This window comes from Staurois parvus, unplaced genomic scaffold (genome assembly GCF_062004578.1).
Source record: "Staurois parvus isolate SC_StPar_1 unplaced genomic scaffold, SC_StPar_1.0 ptg000169l, whole genome shotgun sequence".
NCBI classification, from domain to species: domain Eukaryota; kingdom Metazoa; phylum Chordata; class Amphibia; order Anura; family Ranidae; genus Staurois; species Staurois parvus.
This window is the reverse complement of record NW_028317965.1, coordinates 8,047,971-8,074,934: the sequence shown is the minus strand read 5'-3', so window position 1 is coordinate 8,074,934 and position 26,964 is coordinate 8,047,971. Positions and strand designations below refer to the sequence as shown.

At 44.6% G+C, this 26,964-nt stretch overlaps 1 protein-coding gene across 2 annotated transcripts in view; it reads right to left on the bottom strand.

The window, feature by feature from the left end:
• Positions 1–512: 512 nt before the first annotated feature.
• Positions 513–26,964, bottom strand: part of ACYP2 (acylphosphatase 2) — a 165,230-nt gene continuing 138,778 nt past the window's right edge. For both annotated transcript variants that reach the window (XM_089676472.1, XM_089676471.1), the window contains exon 4: positions 513–852. In XM_089676472.1, the coding sequence (XP_089532598.1) occupies positions 738–852 (115 nt within the window). In that variant the 3' untranslated portion in view covers positions 513–737. The remainder of the gene's footprint in view (positions 853–26,964) is intronic.

Below are 26,964 nucleotides of genomic sequence, written 5' to 3'. Positions count from 1 at the left end.
AGCAGCTGCTTTCTACACAGTAGCTGCTCTTTACACATCGGAAATATGTGTTTTCCGATGGTCTTAGGCGACCCCTGTGAAAGGGTCGTTTCGACCCTCAAAGGGGTCGCGACCCACAGGTTGAGAACCACTGCTTTACAGATTATTAATTTAGAGTAACCCTCGTCTAATATGATGGATCTTACACTGTACTCCTCTTTGATCCAGTGGATGAAAAGAGCCAAGGGGGCCAAAGGAAAGGTGTGTAAAAGCGAGGAGGGGTGACATTTAGATGAAACTGTTGCTCCACCTTGCATGGTTCACTTTACTCAATCTGTTCAGCAAAAACTGCATCTTCTATCTGACACCATCTGTTTAATATAACACCATGCACATCACATGTTTTCCTAAAGAGACTTTATACCCAGTATTTACAATTCACACATTTTTCAGTCCATCGTTGGCACTTTATCTCAGGCACACAGTGAACTTTTGTCCTACTTTGGTACATAACTCCAGTCTAACCATAGCAATTCAGTATTAAGCTTTTATTAGAACAATTAGATTAATCACACCAAGCCAGACATTGGAATCTAGGGTAATACTTGCTATGCAAATATGGGTCATAACTAGAAAAACACCAACTGTTGTGCGAATTTTCAGTTCGTTATTCAGAGATGATCAATGTGATAACATGTTTTATATAGAAAGGTGACAATTTTGCTAATTGTTATCCACCAGTTTAAGATTCCGTTTCTTTAGTGTCTAGTGCTGAATCCCTTGTACTGAAGTTGAGAGACATCCTTCTCATCAGAAAATACAGTTCGATCAATCCGGGAACTGGGACTGCCAATTTTGCTCAGCCAGGCCTTCCTGAAATAGAAAAAGTATATAGAGGTAATGTAAGGTCCTACTATTAACAGATAATTACTATTAACAGATAATAATTATTTGGAGGAATGGCCAATAGAAAGAGTGTTGCTAACTTCGGAGGTCAGTAGTGTATAAAAAAAGTACCTAGGGGTTAGGAGTAATTGACACGGAGTTCAGAGGTCAGTAATAAGTAGAGTAGAGATAAGGGGTCAGTACTAAGTGACTCAGAGTTTAGAGGACAATAGAAACGCAGAGTTGAGAGGTCAGTAGCAGGGGCGGACTGACAACTCATGGGGCCCCCGGGCAATAGGAGATCATGGGGCCCCTGTGTCCTTGCCCACACTCAAAAAAGCCTATAGAAAAGGTACAAGGGGCATTTCATGGGGCCCCCTGTTGAACCCTGGGCCCTCGGGCAGTGCTCGAGTGCTCGAAAGGTCAGTCCGCCCCTGGTCAGTAGTATGTGACACACAGCGCGGAGGCCAGGAGTAATGCAGATTTCAGAGGTCAGTAATAACCATGCAGATTTCATGGATAAATAGTAAATAACAGAGTTCAGAGGTCAGTACAGTTGCAAGAAAAAGTATGTGAACCCCTTGGGATTACGTGGAGTTTTGCATTAATTGGGCATAAAATGTGCTCTGAACGTCATCTAAGTCACAACAATAGAAGAACACAGTCTGCTGAACATAATACTACACAAACATTAGATGTTGCCATGGTTTAATTGCACATAACATGTAAACATTCACAGTGCAGGGAGTAAAAAGTCTGTGAACCTTTGGACTTAATAACTGGTTGACCCTCCTTTGGCAGCAATAACCTTAACCAAACGTTTCCTGTAGTTGCAGATCAGACCTGCACAACGATCTGGAGTCATTTTGGACCACTCCTCTTCACAAAACTGTTTCAGTGTAGCAATGTTCTTGGGATGTCTGGTGTGAATCGCTCTCTTAAGGTCATGCCACAGCATTACAATCGGGTTGAGGTCAGGACTCTGACTGGGCCACTCCAGAAGGCGTATTCTGTGCTGTTGCAGCCATTTTTTTGTTAAATTACTTGTTTGCTTTGGGTCATTGTCCTGTTGCATCACCCAACCTCTGCGGAGCTTCAGTTGGTGGACAGATGGTCGTACGTTTTCCTGCAAAATGTCTTGATAAACTCTGGAATTCATTTTCCCATCAATGAAAACAATCTGTCCAGGCCATGAAGCAGCAAAGCAGCCCCAAACCATGATGCTCCCTCCGCCATGTTTTACAGTGGGGATGAGGTTTTGATGTTGGTGTGCTGTGCCTTTTTTTCTCCACACATAGTGTTGTGTGTTCTTCCCAAACAACTCAATCTTGGTTTCATCTGTCCACAGTATATTTTGCCAGTAGTGCTGTGGAACATCCAGGTGCTCTTTTGCAAACTTCAAACGTGCTGCAATATTCTTTTTGGGCAGCAATGGCTTCCTCCGTGGTGTCCTCCCATGTACTCCATTCTTGTTTAATGTTTTCCTTATTGTAGATGTGTCAACAAAAATGTTAGCATGTGCCAGAGATTTCTGTAGGTCTTTAGCTGACACTCTGGGATTCTTCTTTACCTCATGCAGCATTCTACGCTGTGCTCTTGCAGTCATTTTTGCAGGACGACCACGCCTAGGGAGAGTAGCAACAGTGCTAAACTTTCTCCATTTGTAGACAGTCTGTCTTACCATGGACACATGAACATCAAGGCTTTTGGAGATACTTTTGTAACCCTTTCCAGCTTCATGCAAGTCAACAAATCCTGATTGTAGGTCTTCTGAGAGCTCTTTTCTGCGAGGCATGGTCCACATCAGACAGTGCTTCTTGAAACCAGTAAACCCAAAACAGGTGTGTGTTTTTTAAGGGCAGGACAGCTGTCAGCAACACATCCAATATCATCACACTGATTGGAGTCAAGGTTGGCTCACTCCTGGCTCCAATTAGCTCTAGGAGAAGTCATTAAGCTAGGGCCTCACATACTTTTTCCACCCTGCACTGTGAATGTTTACATGTTATGTGCAATTAAACCATGGCAACATCTAATGTTTCTGTAGTATTATGTTCAGCAGACTGTGTTCTTCTATTGTTGTGACTTAGATGACATTCAGAGCACATTGTATGCCCAATTCATACAAAACTCCACGTAATCCCAAGGGGTTCACATACTTTTTCTTGCAACTGTATTTAGTAACAAAGAGATCAAGGGACCATAGTACGTAATACAGAGGTCATATACAGCCATGGCCAAAAATATTGGCACCCCTGCATTTCTGCCAGATAATTCCCAACTTCGCCCAGAAAATTGTTGCAATTACAAATGTTTCGTCATTCTCTTGTTTATTTTGTTGTTTGTATTGGTATGACACAAAAAAGTGAATAAACAAAAAGCCAAATCTGACACATTTCACACAAAGCCCCAAAAATGGACTGGACAAAATTATTTGCACCTCCTCAAAATTATAAGAAATTATTATTATTATTATACAGTATTTATAAAGCGCCAATAGTTCGCTCAGCTCTGTACATTACAATGGGAGACAGAACATGTGACAGAACAATACTAATACAATGCAAAACATGAGGGGATCAAGGGCCCTGCTCTTTCGAGCTTACAATCTAGGAGGGAGGGGATGGTGGCACAGGAGGAGATAGCTGTGGGGGATGGAGTGGTAGAAAGAGTGGAGGAGGTCGGCAAGTTAGCAGGGGGTGGGGTAGGCTTCCCTGAAGAGATGGGTTTTCAGGGTGCGCCTAAAGGAGAGGAGAGTAGGTGATAATCTGATGGGTTGGGGCAGGGAGTTCCAGAGGATGGGCGACACCCTGGAGAAGTCCTGGAGGCGGCCATGCGAGGAGGAGACCAGGGAACTAGAGAGAAGGAGGTCTTGTGAGGAGCGGAGTGTGCGTGCTGGGCGGTACTTGGATATTAGGTCAGTGATGTAGTTCGGGGCAGTATGGTGGGCAGCTTTGTACGTTAGCGTTAGGATTTTGAATTTGATCCGTTGCGCCATCGGAAGCCAGTGGAGGGATTGGCAGAGGGGGGTGGCGGATACAGAGCGGTTGGAAAGGTGAATGAGTCTGGCAGCCGTATTCAGGATGGACTGAAGCGGGGATAGCCAGCGGCGAGGCAGGCCAGTGAGGAGGGAGTTGCAGTAGTCGAGTCGTGATATGATGAGGGAGTGGATGAGCTGTTTAGTGGTTTCTGGGGTTAGGAACGTGCGGATTTTGGCGATGTTGCGGAGGTGGAGTCTGCACGAGTTTGTTAAAGATTGGACTTGGGGTTGAAAGGATAGGTTGGAGTCCAGAATGACACCAAGTACTCTGGCCTGCAGGGCGGGTTTGATGGTAGCGTTGTTGGATGTGACGGAGAAGTCAATGGGGGGTGGTGTCCGGGCTGGGGGGAAGACAAGAAACTCGGTTTTGGAGAGGTTCAATTTAAGGAAGTGGAGCGACATCCAGTCTGATATGTCGCTCAGTAGGTGTGTGATTCGGGCTGAGACCAAGGGGGTGAGGTGGGGGGTTGAGAGATAGATTTGTGTGTCGTCGGCATAGAGGTGGTAGTTGAAGTCGTGAGAGTGTATGAGTTGGCCAAGGGAGGAGGTATAGATGGAGAAGAGAAGGGGCCCAAGGACAGAGCCTTGAGGGACCCCAACAGAGAGGGGGAGTGAGGGGGAGGTGGTAGCATTATAGGTAACGCTGAAGGAGCGTTGTGACAGGTAGGATGAGAGCCAGGAGAGAGCAGAATCTCTGAGGCCGAGGGAGTGTAGTTTTTTGAGGAGGAGGGGGTGGTCGACTGTGTGGAAGGCCGCAGAGAGGTCAAGGAGTAGGAGCACTGAATAGTGGCCATTAGCTTTGGCGGTTAGCAGGTCGTTGGAGAGTTTGAGTAAGGCAGTTTCGGTGGAGTGTAGGGGACGGAAGCCGGACTGTATAGGATCGAGGAGGTAGTTGTCGTTGAGGTGAGAGCATAGGCGGGTGTAGACTAGGCGCTCGCGGAGTTTAGATGTAAATGGGAGCAGGGAGATGGGTCTGAGGTTGTTCGGGTCATTAGGGTCCAGGGAGGGCTTTTTAAGTATGGGGGTGATGTGTGCATGTTTCAGAGGGGAGGGGAAAGTGCCGGAGGAGAGGGAGAGATTGAAGATGTGGGTGAGGGAGCGTAGGATGGAGGGGGAAGGAGGTCGTAGGAGTTGTGAGGGGATAGGGTCGAGGGGGCAGGTGGTGAGGCGGGCATCAGAGAGGATCTTGGAGACTTCCTCGATGGTAGTAAGGTCAAAGGTGCGGAGTGTTGGGGGAGCTTCAGTATGAGGAATGTAGGGTGAGTTGGAAGAGGAGGTCAGAGCAGTGGTGGGGCCGTGGGAGAGGGGTGAGGAGGGGGTAGCTGAGTGAGGGTGAAGGGGGTTGGAGAGAGTTTGAGCAGGGACGAAGTCCCTGCGGGTTATGTCGAGGGGGAGGGGGGATAAAGGGGTAGCTGTGTGAGAGGGGACGGGTTGAGCGGGCGTGTGAGTTGCGGCAATGTCCTTGCGAATTGTGTCAATCTTGTTTTTGAAGTGATTGGCAATCTCAAGGGCAGTGAGTGAGGTGCTGGGTGGAGGTGGGGGTGGAGAGAGTAGAGTGTTGAAGGCGGAGAAGAGTCGGCGAGGATTGGAGGAGAGGGCCTTGATGAGGGTCAAGAAGTAGGCCTGTTTGGCAGCATGGAGGGAGGAGGTGTAGCTGTGGAAGGCAGATTTGTAGCGGGTGAAGGCTTGTTGGGATTTGGTTTTGCGCCATAGTCGCTCCAGGGCACGACTGTGTCGTTTGAGGGTTTTGGTGTGATCAGTCTGCCAAGGCTGGAGCGGTCGGGGTCTGATGTTGCGTGTGGTTAAAGGCGCTAGTGAGTCAAGGGCTGTTGAGAGCGTGTTGTTGTAGGCGGTCATAGCCAAGTCGGGGCAGGACAGGGGGAGGATGCTGTCATAGAGATGATCAGCTGCAGAGTGGAGGGGGGCAGGGTTAAGGTTGCGGAGGTTACGGCTGGTAGTAGTGTGACATTTGGAGAGGTAGGCGTTGGAGGATGAGGAGATAGAGAAGGTAATCAGGTTGTGGTCAGAGAGAGGGAAGGGGGTGTTAGTGAGGTTGTGGGGAGCACAGTGGTTGGAGAAGACAAGATCAAGGATATTACCGTCGGAGTGGGTGGTGGATTGTATGCACTGTGCAAGTGTAAAGGAGGAGGTTAAGTGGAGGAGACGGGCTGTGTCTGGGTTGTCGAGGTTGACAGGGATGTTGAAATCCCCAAGGATGATGGTGGGTAGCTCAGAGGAGAGGAAGAAGGGTAGCCAGGAGGAGAAGTCATCCAGGAAGCGGGGTATGGATCCAGGAGGCCAGTATATCACAGCAATCTTCAGGGGGGTTGGGGAGAATAGTCGGACGCAGTGGGCCTCGAAGGAGGAGAAGGATAGGGAGGGGGGGTTTGGGAGGACTTGGAAGGTGCTCTGCGGTGACAGGAGCAGACCAACCCCACCACCTTTACGACCGTTAGGCCTGGGTGAGTGGGTCCAGGTGAGACCTCCATAGGAGAGTGCAGCAGGGGAGGTAGAGTCAGTGGGCTGGATCCAGGTTTCCGTGATCGCTAGGAGGTTGAGGGAGCGGGAAACAAAGAGGTCGTGGATGGCGGTAAGCTTGTTGCACACCGATCGGGCGTTCAGGAGTCCACATGAAAACGGGGGGGGGAGATTTTAGGGAGCAGGGGGACAGATACTAAGTTGCCGGGGTTGCGGCGGGACGTGGAGGCGGGAGGGTGTTGTGCGGGTGAGGGAGGTGGTGGAGGGCCAGGATTCGGGGAGATGTCCCCCGCGGTTATGAGGAGGAGAAGGGTGAGAAAGGTGGCATGGGAGCGGGATGTGCAGGAGCGTGAAAAACTACTAGTGGAGGTGTTGGGGTCAGTGGGAGAGTGGAGTAATAGGAGGAGGTGGTGGGTGCCGTAGAGGGGCGAAGGAAGCAGTGAGGAGACAATATACAATTGTTTGGGAGGAGCAGTGGGATATAGTGAATGGATTTTGGGAACGGAGGAGAGGAAAATGAGAAGGAGGAGTGGAAGAGGCATTTTGGGGAGGTGATGAGAGCAATAGTAGGGAGATGATAGCAATGAGGGGGAGATGTACAAGTTTTGGGGTGGAGCAGAGGGGTAAAGAAATGAAATTTGGGAATAGAGGATAGTAATGTGATAAGGAGAAGAGGGGTGTATTATATAAAGGTACACGGAGTGGTTCTCAGGCATGTAAGAGATGTTTCCCAGGGTGATTGCTTGCAGTCTGTCCAGCGTGCAGTAGAGCTTCTTGCTGTTGATGTGTCTTCCTGCTCCATAAGTTCTTGGAATAATTGTATTCCAAGTTTGTGATGCTCCTGTGATTTGTAAGTAAACTCACTTGTCAACTAACAGATCTTAATGTTCCTGTATCCACTGTGTGCAACATTGTCAAGGAGCACTGTAGCTAATCTCCCTGGATGTGTGTGAAGAGAGGTTCTCAAGAATACAGTTCGAGTGATGATAAGATTAAGGTCAAAGACCAGCCATTGGAGCAGCTATTTACAGGTGTTTTCAATTGTTCAAATGTGGAAGGGTGATCAGTCTGAATCACTATCCCATCCTAGGCTTATTAGTGTCATCTTATGTCCATTGGCAGCTTATAGGAGAATCCATCACATTTTTTTTTTTAAAGGCCAAAAGCCCTATGTCCTTTTTTTTTTGCTCTCTGTGTCCCTTTTACGAAGATTTAGCATAATTTTCTGTCCCCCTTACTAGTATGCTACGGGACAGGGATTGAGTTAACACTTTTTTTATTTTAGAATAGAAGACTTTGAACTTTGAAATCTGTTTTTTATTTTAGGTCTGTGTAGTAGATTCCTCAATTCCTGTCTACATGATATCAGTCAGACAGAACAGAATGCAACGGGATATCTCTTTTATGGAGACCCAGACAGCAATAAAACCTGATAGAGTGCTAACTCCCTGGTACCCGACCTGTGTCCAAGAGGTTGTATGCACCCATTGGCACTCTTTCTGGGCTCCTGCAGCCACTACTGTATCTCCAGTCTTTGAATCGTGCAGTATGTTCCTAGTCTCCAGCAACTCCTATTAGAATGTTTGCAGTCTTTGACCATCTCTTGTAGCATGCCCAGAGTCACTGACCATGTCCTGTGGCATCTTTGTAGTCTCTGATCAGCTCTTGTAACACACCCGAATCTCTGACCATATCCTGTAGCACACCCACAGTTTTTGACAATCTCTTGTGTCATTCCCATGGCCTTATCTTATGGCCATATCTTGTTGTGTGTCTTCTGTTTCTGACATTCAGGGCTTCCCAATAGGCACTGTAGGCATATGCCTACAGGCGCCCTTTTTATAGGGGCACCAATCTGGGTTGAAGGGTTGCTGCTCCTCTCTTTCCCAGAGCTCAGCTGATGGGACTGAGTGCTTATTGGGAAATCCAGCCCTGCTGACAACTCCCTCATTCTGCAGTCAGGGGGCACATGAAGCTCTCTCTACTTGGGCCCGTATGACGTATTTACAAAATCCCTCTGTCTGTCTGGGTGGCTCCTCCCATTGGCTGCGTCTGCTGGTAGCAGAGATACTTACATGTAACGAGGGAGTCCCCACCGCCTGCCCTGGAATGCAAAGACAGTGACGGTCCAGGTACTGGAGGAGGACTCAGGATCAGCACTCGCTCTATGCAGTGAGGGAGCAGCCAGCTGGCCACAGGACACAAAAACCCCAAAGAAGTGATCAGTCCCTAATGGGGTCTCTGTCTTCCTCAGGAATTGCAACATTTTCTGATGCCCCCAGTCCTGACATTCCTCATTGTGGAAGGGGGGGGGGGGTGACACTTGACACATGGATTCCTCAGGTGTCACCTTGTCTCCCACAATCAGAGATGCTTCCAGTGACATCCAATGACACCCCCCATCCCCACCCCCCATTCATTGCCATGGACATCCCTGTTCATCCTTATGGGGTGAAGTCTCCCAGCCTGCAGCGAATATTAATACAGACATGGGGGGGGGGGATTGCTATTGACATCCTACTGCAGGACATTGGATGCTCTCCATCCCCCATCCACCACCTTGGACATCCCTATGCAATACATACACATTGCACTCTGTAGGGTGACATCTCCTCCCACCTCCCCCATAATGATACAGACATGGGGGGTGGGTGATTGCCGGTGACAGGTCACCCCCTCCGCAGAGTTGTGAGGGGGGCTGTGGTCACCAGAGCCCCCCTCCCCAGAGTGCAAGGGGACCTCTGCAGGCCCTGATGTAAACGGGAACACTGATGTAAGAAGGAACACTGTGGACCCTGATGTAAAGGAGACTGTGATGTAAGGGGGGGGGGGAACTTTGGTGACCAGAGACCACCTTACATCAGATCAAGCTTCACTTTTACATCACAGTCCACAGTGTCCCTCTTACATCAGAGTTCCCCTTTATATCAGGATCCTCAGAGGTCCCCCTTGCACTGTAAAAGGGAACCCATTCTGATGTAAGGGAACTCTGGGGACTCTGATGTAAGGGAACTCTGGGGAATCCTGTGTAAGAGGGGGCTCTGGTGACCAGAGCCCCCCCTTACATCGGAGTTCTCCAGTGTTACATTTATATCCAGCCCTGCTGGCACTCAATATTCACTGAATATTATGTGTGGCCCTTTGGTGATGTCAGGGGCCACACTTAAGGCCCACTATAACAAGAAAGTTGACCACCACCAGTCTACCTCCTCTTTTTTGTGTCTATGCCTGTGTAAAGTCTTAACGTTTTTAAGAACCAGCGATGGGGTAGCGCGGAGATCTTTAAAGCTGCTGCCAAATTCCTTTTTTGGTTCTTGCATGAAAAAGTCCTTAAAGGCGGTTGTCTTCTGTGATTGATGTACAGTACAAACCTGGAGATATTTGGACGTTATTGCAAAGATTGGTTTTAGCTGATTTTTCCATTCCTGTACTGTACCTTTTAACTTGAAACTCGTCACACTTTGTGAACAAAGCACAGAGCGACAGTGGCAGCCAACATGATTAGGCTGGACTAGTAACTGATACATTAGATATATTGTACTAAAGAGTTTTGGGTCACCTCCTTAATGCTGGCTTTGTATTTCGGGAAATAATACAGAGAAGTAGCCCATTATCACAAAGTGACCTGCAGAGAGGGTAGGCATAGACCCGGTCTCTGTTTTTTGAAAAGGTTGTGCTCCTATTAGTGCCAGTTTACTGTCTCCTCTTACCCATTACATGAGCGAGATGATTGTTCTCCATAGTCCCGAGGCCTTTTTCTGCATCCTCTCTGCTACTTTATTAGGTTGCATTGCTAAAAAATAGCTTTGGTTGGGTCTCTGTCCTCTTCAAAGTGGCGGGCTTTGAAGGTAATGATTTACAAATATTGTACTTCTCTGATTTTGGGAAATGAATATATGAGTTTTTGTGAATATATTTGTTTGCGCTTTTTAATTAAATACCATTTGGGTCAAAAGAAAAAAAAAAGCCAGTCTTTATTCCCAAGGGCTCCACTTAAAGCGGAGTTCCACCTGAAAAAAAAATAAAAGTCAGCAGCTACAAAAACTGTTGCTGCTGACTTTTAAAATCCAGTCACTTACCTGTCCCTCGGTCCAGCAGTGTCCTCACCACGGCTGGTTTCACTGGCCGTCTTCTCTCCCTGGCGCCGGCATCTTCAGTGTGGGTACCTGGCTGTGACAGCTTGCGGCTTCATAGCTGGGTGCCCACTGCGCATGTGCGAGAAGCATTGCGCTTTGTCAATGGCCCCGTAGTCTTTTGGGACCTGTCTCATGTCCCAGGAGACTACGGGGAGGGAGGGGGGAGGACAACTTCTGCTTCCGATCGCCTAGGCCAGTGGTGGGCAACCTTTTTTTTCAACTGAGCCAAATCTCGCCAAAACCACGATTGAAATTTATTTTGAGAGCCACATTTTTAAAACTGAAAATACATAGGATGGTACACTGTTTTTAGTTTCAATAAGTTTTTATAGTAATTCATCCCCCATATAGTAATTCATCCCCCATAGTAATTCATCCCCCATAGTAATTCATCCCCCATATAGTAATTCATCCCCCATATAGTAATTCATCCCCCATAGTAATTCATCCCCCATATAGTAATTCATCCCCCATAGTAATTCATCCCCCATATAGTAATTCATCCCCCATAGTAATTCATCCCCCATATAGTAATTCATCCCCCATAGTAATTCATCCCCCATAGTAATTCATCCCCCCTATAGTAATTCATCCCCCATAGTAATTCATCCCCCATATAGTAATTAATCCCCCATATAGTAATTCATCCCCCATAGTAATTCATCCCCCATAGTAATTCATCCCCCCTATAGTAATTCATCCCCCATAGTAATTCATCCCCCCTATAGTAATTCATCCCCCCTATAGTAATTCATCCCCCATATAGTAATTCATCCCCCAGAGTAATTCATCCCCCATATAGTAATTCATCCCCCCTATAGTAATTCATCCCCCATATTAATTCATCCCCCATATAGTAGTAGTAAGTAAGTAGCAAGTAGTAAGCCAAGTCCCCCCCTGTGTCAATTCACTTACCTTTGCTCCGCGCGTTCCTCTCGCCGTGTTCCCGCGCCGTTCCGGTCTTCAGGGCGGACTGTGAGAGGAGCCTAGCTCCTCTCACGTTCGTCACGCTGCCCCGCCTACACACATCCTGACAGCCAATCACTGGCTATCAGGATGTGAGTGGCAGCGAGACTGGCCAATCATTGCATTTGAGCGCGCTGCCCTGGCTGTTTTTTTTTGGATCACGCTGCAGAGTCCCTGCCGCCCGAGAGGAGGGATGGGAGCGGGCGCCCGGCACACGAGAGACGCATTAAAGCGTGTAAAGAGCCGCATGTGGCTCGCGAGCCGCGGCTTGCCGACCACTAGCCTAGGCAATAGCAACGGAAGTGGGAGTGGGCACCTGTCAAATTCAGGTACCCGCTTCCCCCCCCCGCTTTCTAAAGGTGCCAATCCTTAATGGGGAGCAGGGGACAAAAAAGGCTTAAAGTGGAACTTCCCCTTCCCCTTTTCCCCTTTTGGGTGGAGCTCTGCTTTACAGTGGCAGCAAACCCACTTTGTATACTTTTACCTACAGGTCACCTTCAGGCGCACCCTGAAAACCCATCTCTTCAGGGAAGCCTACCCCACTCTCACCTAACAGCCGATCTCCTCCACTCTTCCTACCACTCCATCCCCCACAACCATTTCCTCCTGTACCACTATCCCCTCCCTCCTAGATTGTAAGCTCGAAAGAGCAGGGCCCTCGAACCCCTCATGTATTGTTTTGTTACTGTATTGTCTCATGTTCTGTCCCCCACTATAATGTACAGCGCTGAGCAAACCTTTTGGCGCTATATAAATACTGTATAATAATAATAATAATATCTGTAGGTAAAATTAATATCTCCTAAACATGCACCGTTTAGGAGATAATCAAGTTTTTTTGCAGCCGGCGCATCTGCTCTGAAGGAACGCCATACCCGTGCAGTTCCTTCAGAGCACTCTGCCATGTCCCGAGACTTCTGTGCGGAGCTCACAAACCCAGAAGAAAGACCAGGTAAAGATGGAAGCCTCTTCAGCTGTGACAATGCGTTGCTGGAGGACTTTGTTTTAAGGTACATAGTTACATAGTTAGTCTGGCTGAAAAAAAGACAAAAGTCTATCCAGTTCAACCAAAAAAAAAAGAAAGTTATAATCCTACACCCACAGTTGATCCAGAGGAAGGCAAAAAAACCCAGCAAAGCACGATCCAATTTGCTCCTGCAGGGAAAAAAAATCCTTCCTGATCCCCCGAGAGGCAATCGGATATTCCCTGGATCAACTTTACCTATAAATGTTATATCCAGTTATATTCTGTGTATCCAAGAAAGAATCCAGGACTTTTTCTTAAAGCAATCCACTGAGCTGGCCAGAACCAACTCTTGAGGGAGTCTATTCCACATTTTCACAGCTTTCACTGTGAAGAAACCTTTCCGTGTTTGGAGATTAAATTTCTTTTCTTCCAGACGTAAGTTCTACATAATGTGCTAGTATGTATGCTAGTATTATTTTTTTTTAATGGATGCAGCTTACTACCGCTTTAACCTACATGGTTCCCCCCACCAGAGATCTTCTATGACCTCTACACAGTCATACATAGTAAAGGAAACCTGTCACAAAGGAATCATGACATTTTTGCTAAATATTTCTTCAGTACATGCTAGTTGCCTGGCTGTCTTGCTGATCCATTGGCTTTCATTTCAATATTTTTTATTGTTTTAAATAGAATGAAGATACAAACAATTATGTAGAAAAGGCTTTCAGCACAGAGGTTGAGAGTGGAAGAGCGATCATAAATCGGAATTCTTCAAGCCCGTACTCTATATGCTAGAGCAGTGTTTCTCAACCTTTTTTCAGTCAAGGCACCCTTTAATATTATGGACAGTCCCGAGAAACCCTTTAAAAATAAGAACAGCCTTGAGGTACCCCATTCTAAAATTGGGTGCATCAAGGTTGTCCATAATTTTAAAAGGGCACCCCATTCTAAAATGTGAAACTATTCTAATAGTTTTATATAACACAGCAACATCCACACATGTAGGACACCCAAAATTAGAGTTGATTTATTCTTCCAAAGCAAATTCATTTTTGCACCCTGGTACTGACTAGTATTCCAGTGTTTCTCCTCTCCCTCAGTTTTTCTCCATCATTAAGATAATGTGACCCCAGTGTTGATGGAGAGGGGCAGGAGAGGGTCAAACTAGGATGCTGTGCAGGCAGCTGACATCCTCCTAATCAACTGGCGATGTCATTGGTTGTCAGGATGCTGGTGGCTAGAAGGTTGTAATGGTGCACAATGAAAACCGGTGGCTTTGTGTAACTAAAAGGCAGGCTTGTTCCACCCGATGGCTTGTATACAAATTTTGTGACATTTTTAGACATTTTGAAAGGGCACCCCTGAAGAAACCTCAAGGCACCCCAGGGTGCCTGGGCACCCTGGTTGAGAAAGGCTGTGCTAGAGTAAAAGAACACTTTACAAAGACCCCTGGCTCTCGACATCCCCAAGGTAATGAGAGTTAGTGGGTACCACAATATTCTACAACATTCTGCTGATCCATTGGCTTTAATGCTTCCCAAATCACTGACCTAAATCTTGTATAGAGATAAGAAATTCTGACACTTTTCTGACACTCAAATACATATTCCAAGCCAACATATTGGCAACATACAGTTCACAGAAGATAGCTCAGAAAGCTGATACCACTGTTTTAATTTAATGGAGATGAGGAGAAGAGATGTTTGTGGTCCAAACCAGGAGAGCAGCCTAGGGTGACAACGGTGAAAATGAAGGGAAAATAAGCTGGCCATATATGGATCAAAATTCATCCAGTTCAGCAGGGACCAGCCAAATTTCAATCCATGTTTGAGCACTCTGGTTGTACGCAAGTCGATCTATCAACCGATGTGTGTAAAACCAGCCTGGAAGGATTACTGCCATCAACTATAGCCAGAAACACTAATTCTTGTGTTCTGCTGGCAGGGAAGGCTTCATTGTCAGAACACAATAGTGCGCCGGGAGGGATTCCCCCATCAACACTGACTGTGTTGATGTAGTATTCAAGCCATTTACCTTCCTTCTACCCGTGGCGGAAGGAAAGAAAACTGCATAGTCTATGGACTGCCCTACAATACCTTTCTGTCCTTTACATGGCTGGCACAAGTTTATAACCCTTTGGTGCCCTTACATTGCAATCATTGGGAAAGTGTCATAAGAAAGGGGAATTTATGGTGTTTTTTAAGGGTGCAATGTACTTCAAACAGCTATTGAGGGTTTGAGAAGCTCATTTCAGCTATCCTGAAGACCTCATTAGTATTATTTTTCACTTTTTTTTTTAAAGAAAAAGGAAAAAAAAACAGAGAAAAAATTACAATAAAAAAGTTATACTAGACAATTAACATTCAAAAACACATGAATTACACAAAAGGGAAATAAAAAAAACACAAAAATATTAAATATAATTGTATATTAAATAAGTAATTTGCTGTAAATACATTCCTCTCCAAAAATACCATCTCACGGGAAAAAGCAGATTTTTGTTCTAGTAAATTTTGATTGAGAGGTTCAAACAATGAAGTAGAAACTTTTTGTTTCCGTCAGTGAGATTTGTAATTTGTAGGTAAATTATCTGCACAAATGCTCACTTTCCACCATACCATTTTGTCTGGGTGGAGCTACGTCCTCTGATGTCATTGCGCTACGTACCGCGGCCATTTTGTCGGTTGAAAAAGCAAACCCATATGCTTTTAGTACTGTTGGTTTGTAAGTGTATTTCTTCTAATAGACATTGCTTTTTCTTAATACTATGCCACGAGGAGCCTTTGTTTCTCTTTTACATGCACCTTAACACTCTGAGTTGGTCTAATAAAGTATAACCTTACGTTATTGACTGAGGAGTTATCTTTCGGTGGAGAAGCCCTATGGTACCATATTCCATATTCTCTCTCACATGTTTGCAAAACCACTATTTTGAAGTACAACCTTGTCGTGCGAGCTGTGGAGGTGCCTTCAGCTCAGGGGCGGACTGACAACTCATGGGGCCCCCGGGCAATAGGGGATCATGGGGCCCCTGTGTCCTTGCCCAAACTCAAAAAAGCCTATGAAAAAGGTACCAGGGGCATCTCATGGGGCCCCCTACTGACCCCGGGCCCTCGGGCAGTGCCCGAGTTTCCAAATGGTCAGTCCGCCGCTGCTTCAGCTGGAGAAGTTTTTTGGTCCTACTCTTCCATGTGATCCATTATGACCTGTGGTCTTGCCCTCTGGTAAGAGGCTGTGTATGGTGTTGGTAGAGGATCTTTTCTCTTTGTGACAACTCATTACTTTTCTCCCAAAGTGATATATGAAGGACTTTACTATTACCTTAAGGACTTTTTTCTTTTTAATATTTTCCTTTATCTGTATTATTTATGTCAATTATGAGAGATTAAGCGCTACATTTTGTATAGTTTTTATACCATTTTGTCTAACCATCTTTTTTCCACTATACAATATGTGTATGACAGCTGTTATAGAGACAGAACGGATCAAGCGTTGGAGGTGTTATCACTGGTAAATGCTAATATTATTTGTATACTATTCTGATCTTTGTGTAAGTGTCCATTTTCTTCTATTTTGTAGTTATTTTAAAAACCATTACATTATTTTAAATGTATTATTATTATTATACAGGATTTATATAGCGCCAACAGTTTGCTCAGCGCTTTACAATATAAGGGAGACAATACAGCAACAATACAGTTCAATACAAGAGAGATAGGAGGGCCCTGCGCCTTGGAGCTTACAATCTAGTAACATGGTAAAATAAATATATAATAATATTAAAATATATAATACAGTATCTATAGCGTTCTTATAAATTAAATGAGAAGCATGGCTAAAACGTTTTTGACCATACTTCTCCTCTGGGTCACAGGATTGCACATTCATTTGCATTCCTGTGACCCAGAACCAGCTATCAGCGGGCTAAAGCCACAAGCATGTTTTAACTTTAATATATGATTTCGCCAAACATAGAAATTATGGAACAACGATCTGTGTGTTTCCCATGCATGGCAAAGCTACAGGTTTCCATCAATCCAGGCTTCTGCATTTGCACCAGAAACAGGAGCACTGCAAACCGACATGCAAAATAATATTCTACCTTTATTAAACATCCAGCAGGAACAGGTTCCAGTCTGACATGTTTCAGAATAGGCACAGTGCATAGGTACTTACTGAGGACGATCTATTGGTCGAAACTAGTCGAGGGCTTATGACACAACTTCCGCTGATGTCACTTCCGGGATTTGTAACACATGCTGGAATGCGGCTGCCATCTTAATTCCCATTCATAATACACAAAGCTGAATACATCTAGTGCCAGGAAAGGCACTTTTTTTGTGAATGGCGTTTCTATTGTTTGACCCCATAATAAAGTTTTATACAGTTTTACAATATGGGATGTCTGGTTTTGTTTTGATCTATGCTGAAAATATGAAATACTGCCTGTGGAGGAGAGGAGTTGCCTAACATTGATGCAGATCTAGTGGAAAGTTATTGGCTACTACCAGCAACCACAGTTATAAGGGCGAAGGAATATCGGCCATCAGGACCGGATTGCAAACTGGGATAGTTCCAAAAAGCGAGTGTGACTTACCTAGAGATAGGTGGTCATGAAATGAAATGATGGTGAGTTTACATCTATGTGGGGCACCAGTGTGAACACAGTGAAGCACTTGTCATTTCAATATGGAGTATCACTGTTTAAGATGCAGCATCGTTGCACCAATTATTCACATATTGGGACTGAATCACGGACAGACTGACCATTTGAGCACTCGGGCACTGCCCGAGGGCCCGGGGTCAGTAGGGGGCCCCATGAGATGCCCCTGGTACCTTTCATTGGCTTTTTCATAGGCTTTTTTGGGTGTGGGCGAGGACACAGGGTCCCCATGATCCCCTATTGCCCGGGGGCCCCATGAGTTGTCAGTCTGCCCCTGGACTGAATATTAATATTGTACTTGTATTTTGCTCAGCACTATCACTTTAAAGTTTGCAAAGTTTATTTTGTCTATTTGTGACCTTAGCGCGGTCCATTTTTGTAATATATAGGCACAGCGCTTACTGTTACCATTATTTGAGAAAGTGCTGTGCCTACCGCTAAACGTGTCAGAACATTGTTCTTGCTGGCTATTTTAATAAAGGAAGAATATAATTTTGCATCTCAGGGTGCAGTGTTCCTGCTGTGCTTGAACAAATGAAACCAAACCACTAGTTATGGTGTGACTGATGCATTTCATCAAATTATTGATTTCTTTAAAGGGCACTTCAAAAAAGGCAATAATTTGATGAAACGCATCAGTATGAGCGTGTCACCAATTTGTTAAACAAGAGCACTGATCTGGGAGGATGGTTTGGAGTAAAGAGAAGATCACATAGTTTGGAGTAAAGAGAAGATCACATAGTTTGGAGTAAAGAGAAGATCACAAAGTTTGGAGTAAAGAGAAGATAACAAATTTGGAGTAAAGAGAAGATCACAAAGTTTGGAGTAAAGAGAAGGTCACAAAGTTTGGAGTAAAGAGAAGATCACAAAGTTTGGAGTAAAGAGAAGATCACAAAGTTTGGAGTAAAGAGAAGATCACATAGTTTGGAGTAAAGAGAAGATCACAAAGTTTGGAGTAAAGAGAAGATCACATAGGTGTCCGTTTGTGAACCAGCAGTAATAGATCGCTGCTCAGTTCTCCGGCATTCTCGGAGAACACAGTTCTCCTGTGAATGCAGTTTATGAAGCAGTTCTCCGAACGAAGAGAGAACAGTCTCCAAACGCTGGAGAACGGTCTACAAACTCTGAAAAACGGCTCATTTTACTATAATCTCGTGAGATTACAGTAAAAGATCAGTTTACTAAACAGAGGTAAATTATCGCTGCTTAGTTTGCGGTCCCTCCGATTCTCCAGCTCTGGGCTGGAGAATCTGGAGGGAGAACACAGATCTCCAGAGAAGGGCTGAAATGATCTCCTGAGTGTCATAAACTGTGAATGACCAGAGAATAGCTGAGATCCGTTGAATCGCAGCTATTCTCTGTGTCATAAAAGGACACCATAGTTTGGAGTAAAGAGAAGATCACATAGTTTGGAGTAAAGAGAAGATCACATAGTTTGGAGTAAAGAGAAGATCACATAGTTTGGAGTAAAGAGAAGATCACAAAGTTTGGAGTAAAGAGAAGATCACATAGTTTGGAGTAAAGAGAAGATCACATAGTTTGGAGTAAAGAGAAGATCACATAGTTTGGAGTAAAGAGAAGATCACAATTATAGGACAGACTTTCACTAAAGATATGTGCAGTGAAGGCAGACTTTAATTTACCCTCTCATTATCTTTGTTATCAACTCTAAGTCATGCAGTAAGTACAGTTTGGATTATCCTATACAGGTAAAACCTTTGAAAAAGCTGTTACCACACCTTGACTATACTAAATTGATTTCTACTTACTATTCTTCCCTGATGACAGACTCCAATCCTAGGTTCCTAGCTGCCCAGGCTAAGTGGGTTTCAATGGACATACCTTTTGAGGATGCAGATTGGTCTGAATTCAGCGACACCTACAATAAATCTGTTATCTCCTTTAAAAATAGAATTGTGCTACTTAGTATTTTTCATCTTTCTCACCTTAACTCTGTCTGGTTACATAAAATGGGCTTGCAACACAAGGCAGAATGCTGTAGGAGCTGTGGACATAGTGCTGACTTCCTACTTCTGGATGCGTCTGATAGTCCGGGAATTTTGGGAGGAAGTAAGTTCCTTTATCTCCTCATTGGGCATTGGACCTACCTAATATATTACATCCCAAGAATTGTCTTTTAGGAATTTTTGGGGACTTAGCGCTTCCACAATATGCTAAAAGATTATTACTTTTACGTTAAGAAAGTGCATCTACTTTCCTGAAAAGGGTCGAGTCAGCCTACATTGACTTATTGGCTTAAACTTGATGATTCCCTTCCTCTGTATAAACCCGCTTAGGAAAAAAAACAGTGTTTCATAAGATACGAGGCAGATGGGTTTCTAATCCCCTTACTTTGTCCTCTTTAGATCCAACATCTTGAGCGAGATTTCCATATCCATGATGGTTATGTATAGTTTCTTTAATGGAGCCCAAATCCTTTAATCGTTATATACCCTATCATGTCAGACATGTTAAGCATTGTGAGATGACTTACCTGTTCATTGCTTTTACTTTTTGTTTTTTTTCTGTATTGGGTTTTTTTTTTGTATACCTTGTGGTAAAACTCAATAAACATATCTTCAAAAAATTAAAAAAGATACGTGTACGTTTTTACACACTTTATTATAGTTTTTTATTACTATATATACAATATGTGTATACATTTGTCTTTGTACAACGTGTTGCCTAATCTGTATTAATCTATAATGAATGTATGCACTTTAATATTCAATATATACAGTGATGGAAAAAAGTATTTGATCCCCTGCTGATTTTGAATGTTTGCCCACTCACAAAGAAATGATCGGTCTAAAAATCAAATGTTCAGTGTATTGTAACACTGAGAGACAGAATAGCAACACAAAATTCAAAAGAAATGCATGTCTAACAAATGATGACTGATTTGCATGTTCATGAGGGAAATAAAGTATTTGATCCCCTATCATTCAGCAGGATTTCTGGATACCAGGTGTCTTTCATACAGGTAACAAGCTGGGATTAGAAGCAGTCTCTTAAAGGGAGTGCTGCTAATCTCATTTTGTTACCTGTATAAAAGACACCTGTCCACAGGAGCAATCAAACCATCATATTTCAAACTCTCCACCATGGCAAAGACCAAAGAGCTGTCCAAGGATGTCAGGGACAAGATTGTAGACCTACACAAGGCTGGACTATGCTGCCTATGACCCCAAGAACACCATCCCAACGGTCAAACATGCTGGTGAAAACATTCTGCTTTGGGGGGTATTTTTCTGCTAAGGGGACAGGACAACGGCACTGCATCAAAGAGATGATGGACAGGGCAATGTGCTATCTAATCTTGGGTGAGAACCTTTCCCCAGCCAGGGCATTGAAAATGGGTTGTGGATGGGTGTTCCAGCATGACAATGACCCAAAACACACGGCCAAGGCAACAAAGGAGTAGCTCAAGAAGAAGCACATTAAGGTCCTGGAGTGGCCTAGCCAGTCTCCAGACCTTAATCCGATTGGAAATCTGTGGAGGGAGCTGAAAGTTTGAGTTGCCAAACATCAGCCACCAAACCTTAATGACTTGGAGAGGATCTGCCAAGAGGAGTGGGCCAAAATCCCTCCTGAGATGTGTGCAAACCTGGGGGCCAACTACAGGAACGTCTGACCTCTGTGATTGCCAACAAGGGATTTGCCACCAAGTACTAAGTCATGTTTTGTGAAGGGAATCAAATACTTATTTCCCTCAGAAACATTCAAATCAGTCATCATTTGCTAGACATGCATTTCTTTTGAATTTTTTGTTGCTATTCTGTCTCTCAGTGTTACAATACACCGAACATTCGATTTTTGGACTGATCATTTCTTTTTGAGTGGACAAACATTCAAAATCAGCAGGGGATCAAATATTTATTTCCTTCACTGTAAAGGAGGTATGATGGTCAAAGCATGGCAGATTTTGTTATGTGATTTAAATAAAAATAATTCTGCTTGGCATTTTGCAATGAATGTAACATAATACATGCCACTGCACTGTAAGACTGAATAGAGAGAGGAACGTACTTTTTCAGTGTAGTGTATAATACACCAGTACCAGCCTAATGACAAAGGTTGCCCGTTGTTGGGTTTCAGTGCAGGAACTGTAAATGCAGACTGGTAACAGGTGCACAGAACAATGATGAATGGGTTCTCTGCTACTTACTTATGAGAGAATCTCAGAGACAAAGACCCTATTTGTGCTTGTGAAGAAATTAACATCGATTTTGTCAATAGTACAAAGGCATAGCAATTACATTAGACAAGTTCTCCTCACATGCCAGTAAAGAGACTCTCTCAGAAAACAAGCCGGGTATTTTATAGTATCATTGTTTCATGTTAAGAAAGGGCAAAAAATAGATCACAGATACATGGCACTGACTAAAAGTGGCAAGAGACACCAGACGTGACCAAGACGTGGATTGCTAATAGGATACAAACTTCAAAGGTCTTCAGCAGTTTTCTTTACCTCTTGTAAAGGCAACCAAATTGTCTGCAATGAAAAGTCATTGAAACCCTCTTGGATAATACTTGCACATGTCAAGCGTGTAGGCTATTGTGCTTGAATGGCAGTAACATCAGGTTACGGCAGCCTTTCTCAACATTTTTACCCAAGAGGAATCCTAGAAATTATTTTTAGACCTCAGGGAACACCTGCTAAAATTAGTTAATCAGGGAACAGCGGGAGGAATGCCCCTTACATTGGTGGTCACAATGCCACCATGACAGTTAAAGAGATCATTGGTGTAATGCTGTTGGCTCTGCCAAGTGGCATTAGATAGGGAACAATAAGGTACCATCAGTTGAGAGGTAAATCGGTCACAGTTTACGGAACTCCTAGAAAACGCTGGAGGAACCCTAGGGTTCCACACAACCCTGGTTGACAAAGGATAGTAGCAGCACGCAGTCACTAGGATCTCACACACTGGTCTGTACTCACAAATGTCTCTAGATCAGGGGTGGGCAAACTTTTTGACTTGAGGGCCGCAATGGGTTCATATATTGGACCCGGGGGCTGGACCAAGAGTAGATGAATGATGTGTATGTGTCATCCATAGTAAGTATAGTAATATTCCCCCATAGTAAGCATAGTAATTAATCCCCCATATAGTAATTCATCCCCCATAGTAATTCATCCCCCATATAGTAATTCATCCCCCATAGTAATTCATCGCCCATATAGTAATTCATCCCCCATAGTAATTCATCCCCCATATAGTAATTCATCCCCCAAAGTAATTCATCCCCCATATAGTAATTCATCCCCCATATAGTAATTCATCCCCCATAGTAATTCATCCCCCATATAGTAATTCATCCCCCCTATAGTAATTCATCCCCCCTATAGTAATGCATTCCCCATTTTAATTCATCCCCCATATTAATTCATCCCTCATATAGTATTTCATCCCCCACAGTACTATTCCCCCCCAAGTAGTAAGCCAAGTCCCCCCGTGTCAATTCACTTACCTTTGCTCCACGCGTTCCTCTCGCCGTGTTCCCGCGCCGTTCCGGTCTTCAGGGCGGACTGTGAGAGGAGCCTACATCCCCTCCCCTCACGTTTGTCATGCTGCCCCGCCTACACACATCCTGACAGCCACATCTGCGGGCCGGATTAAAAAGTCCGCCGGGCCGTATACGGCCCGCGGGCCGTAGTTTGCCCATTGCTGCTCTAGATCTTGAATGCCACTTTCCAATATCAGCCAGACATGTCTCCTGTGAGCTCTATAGACCAGATCCTCAGATAAATTCCCCTGATCAGCTCCAGCAATGTTAAGTAGAATAGTCCCCCCGGACTGACAACTCATGGGGCCCCCCGGCAATAGGGGATCATGGGGCCCCTGTGTCCTTGCCCAAACTCAAAAAAGCCTATGAAAAAGGTACCAGAGGCATCTCATGGGGCCCCCTACTGACCCTGACAGTGCCCGAGTTTCCAAATGGTCAGTCCGCCCCTGCCCCCCGGTCAACACAGTTTGGAGCTCGATGAGAAATGAAAAAAGCATAGCTTGACTGCCCAGAAAGGCAGCAGCCCTCCAGGCAGTGAACTCCTCCTGGACAAGAGCCCCTTTGCTCTAGGCCTCACACTATTTATGCACCCTCCCAGCCACTTACTGGGCACCATCCCCCAGGGATTGGCTGGGACCACATATATATTCAGGCTATAGGTTTGACCCTGCAAGCCCACTACATTCCAGAACTCTTCAGGAGGCAGGGGGAAGCAGTCAAACCTATAACCAATGAAACTGAGCAGTCCAAAGCAGTCACAAGCTGCTCCACTGATTACAGAGGAGTTAAAAAACTAAATTTACATAAAATAGCTAGCACCTAATTAGGAAGGTATATGGGCACTGCCCGAGGGCCCAGGGTCAGTAGGGGGCCCCATGAGCCCCTGGTACCTTTCATAGGCTTTTTTGGGTGTGGTATGAGTGTGGGTGAGAACACAGGGGCCCCATGATCCCCTATTGCCCGGGGGCCCTATGAGTTGTCAGTCCACCCCTGTGTATGGGGAAGCATGTGACTCATTCCCAGAAGACAACTCTGGTGCTTAGTGATAGGCTGCTGAAGCTCCCAGTTCAGTCACATAGGGACAGGGAGTCCTCTCCCCAGAGTAAGCTCCTGGTAACAACACAGGATTTCTTTTCTTTCTTTCTATGGTTGACCAGAAAGTGGAATCTAACCTGCTGTGAGGAAGGCATGTGTGGACAAAGCACAGCTTCATTTTATTCAACACTGTGCCTGGCTGGCAGCCCCTTTAAGCCGCTCAGCTGAGCATCGCTCTACTTTCCTACTAGTATTCGGCAGATAAGTGAGAGTGAAGGAAAAAGAGGACACTGGTTGTTTCGTGACGGTGGATGGAACTAAAGCCTGTTCCTAGCAAAGGGGAAGAGAAGGACTTGATTGACTGGCAGGACTATAGCCCTGCCTGTGGGACCAGGAGAAAGCAACTGAGCCAGCACGTAGACCGGGAAAGTGATGAGCGGTCTAGGAGATGGGGAGATGACAACAGTGGCATGAGACTGTTATTTGTTGGTGGAACCAGAGAGGGTATATAGAGACTGAGATTCACTGATGAGGTGGGGGTCCCTTTGGCCTTTGTATGTTTAAATGGTCTTCTGTCACCGAAGCCTCTGCAGTGCTGGGGCCTTGGGTTCATTTTTTTGATTTCTCTGTGGCTAGGTATGTTCTTCCTGTGTTTGGATTTCCTTCGGGCGCACCTGTTTCCTCAAAAATTCCTAAAAATCGCTGTCACGTTAATTGGCTGATGAAAAATATTGGCCCTAATTTCTTTATGGAAGAGGCTTTAGACTGTTTCCTGCCTGGGAACTAAATATATCAATCTATAGAACAAACAATAGTGAACTCTGGCTCAGCTGTAAACTCTACATGGCCTTTTTCCATTCAAAATACACTCGTGTTGCGGGTCAGGGCACAGGTACGGGGCCTCATCAGAGAAACACATTTGTCCATCATCTTCACAAGGTTGTATAGAAGCCAGCAGACCTACGCCGGTCACACGGGGACAATGTGTATATAAAGAAGGGGCACGGCCCCAAGAAAGATTACGATATTCCATACCAACGGATTTCAAGGATTAATATTTAACAAAGTGAATTAACTAAATGACAAAAATAGCCATGGATTAAATCTGTTGGTTCTATTTGTATCATAAGAAAACTTGCATGGAGGTTTGGCTTGGAATGTTATGTTACTCCGTGCCCTGTCATCACATCGCCGGCTCATGAAAGCTCTGCTTCCTTTTGTTTCTATTTGGTCTTGTGAACCTGTTATGCTTTTCCTCTTGGTAGACTTCCGGTCTCATTGTTAGTGAATAATTCCATTAGCACCAGCAGAGGTAACTGGAGCATGCACTGTTTAGCAGAGATGGGAGGATTGTAAACTACTACACAGCTACTGTAGTATCATTCATTCACATACTGAACACACACAGCGACAACACAACAAATCAGTGGGTTGTGTCAATACTTACAGTGGGAAAATATATTGGGTATAGAAGCTAAATAAGGCGTTTTTTTTTTTTTTTTAAAAAAAAACCTTTTTAATATATACTGTATGTATAAAGGCAGTGCTGGATTTATAAGCGGGCAAAAGGGGCAACTGCCCTGGGCCCCCTAACAGAAGGGCTCCCCTCTGTACAAAAATAATATACAAATTATAACAAATGATATAAAATAATACAAAAATAAACAATAATAAAATATATCATAATAAAAAAAACACTTTATTTTATTAAACGTATCTTGGGAAGCATCATTTTTCTGGCCATCATCTGTAAATGTTTTTACTTCTGACTGGCATATTGTATCGTTTTTAAAAATGAATTTTGTCAGCTCAAGCGAACTACATGTGTGTGTGTGTATGTGTGCATGCATGACTTGTGTGTATGTGTGCATGCACTTTTAAAATGTGTGACTGTCAATGAGAATGTAAACCAACTCTGTGTATGAGGGGCCCCCAGAACCTAAAGTGCCCCAGGCCCCCCAAGGTCTAAATATGGCCTTATATAGATGTATATAGGCTGCAATGAAAGAGTTAGTACAAATCTCAAACAATACAAAGATTATAAATGTAAGTGTTGTGCTGCTCAAATAAAACCATAAAACATCCACTTCCACCACAAACAATATATAAGTGAAATCCAAAATGTATGCGGAGGAAATAAAATAAATATCTATAAAGCCTCTTCAAAGTGTGTCAATAGTGATCCAATATGGTCTCTTCCTCTCCAATGTATAGTAGATGTGGTGAAGATGACTTTCTGAAGTTCAAACGGAGCATCAGAATGGCGAAGAAAGGGAATTTAAGTGACTTTGAACCTGGGAATGGTTGTTGGTGCCAGACGGGCTGGTCTGAGTATTTTGCAAACTGCTGATCTACTGGGATTTTCACACACAGCCATCTCTAAGGTTTACAAACAATGGTGCAAAAAAGAGATAATATCCAGTGAGTGGCAGTTGTGTGGAGGAAAATGCCTTGTTGATGTCAGAGGTCAGAGGAGAATGTGCAGACTGGTTGGTGTGACATTCAGATGGTAGGGTCAAAATTTGGCGTAAACAACGTGAAAGCATGGATCCATCCTGCCTTGTATCAACGGTTCAGGCTGGTGGTGGTGGTGTCATGGTGTGGTGGATCCATCCTGCCTTGTATCAACGGTTCAGGCTGGTGGTGGTGGTGTCATGGTGTGGTGGATCCATCCTGCCTTGTATCATTGGTTCAGGCTAGTGGTGGTGGTGTCATGGTGTGGTGGATCCATCCTGCCTTGTATCATTGATTCAGGCTGGTGGTGGTGGTGTCATGGTGTGGTGGATCCATCCTGCCTTGTATCAACAGTTCAGGCTGGTGGTGGTGTCATGGTGTGGGGGAGATTTTCTTGGCACTAGCAAGGTGTACCTAATAAAGTAGTCAGTGAATGTAGATTACAGGTCCTTTAAATAGTTGATGTGTATGGATTATGTTTGTAGAGTAAGAAATAAAATTTAGTGTCACTTTAAGAGTCTGTGTGTACTTCCATTGGATTCTTCTGTGACTTATTGGAGAGTTATATCTCAATATTTCACATGTTCCTGAAGATGACTGTGAAGTGTTGGTGGGTGCTGCAGTGATCACCGGCTGGAAACCATAGACATTCAATGCAAAGAAATATCACCAGCAGTTTACTCAAATGGGTCCAAATCTTTATTTAGTGGTCACATGGTACATACAAAGGCAACGTTTCAGAGCCACGCAGGGCCCCTTCGTTAGGCAGATAAGAATAAATAAAGCTTTGGACCCCTTTGAGGTGTGCTGGTGACATTTCTTCACATTAATGCAGAGTTAACCCTTTCAG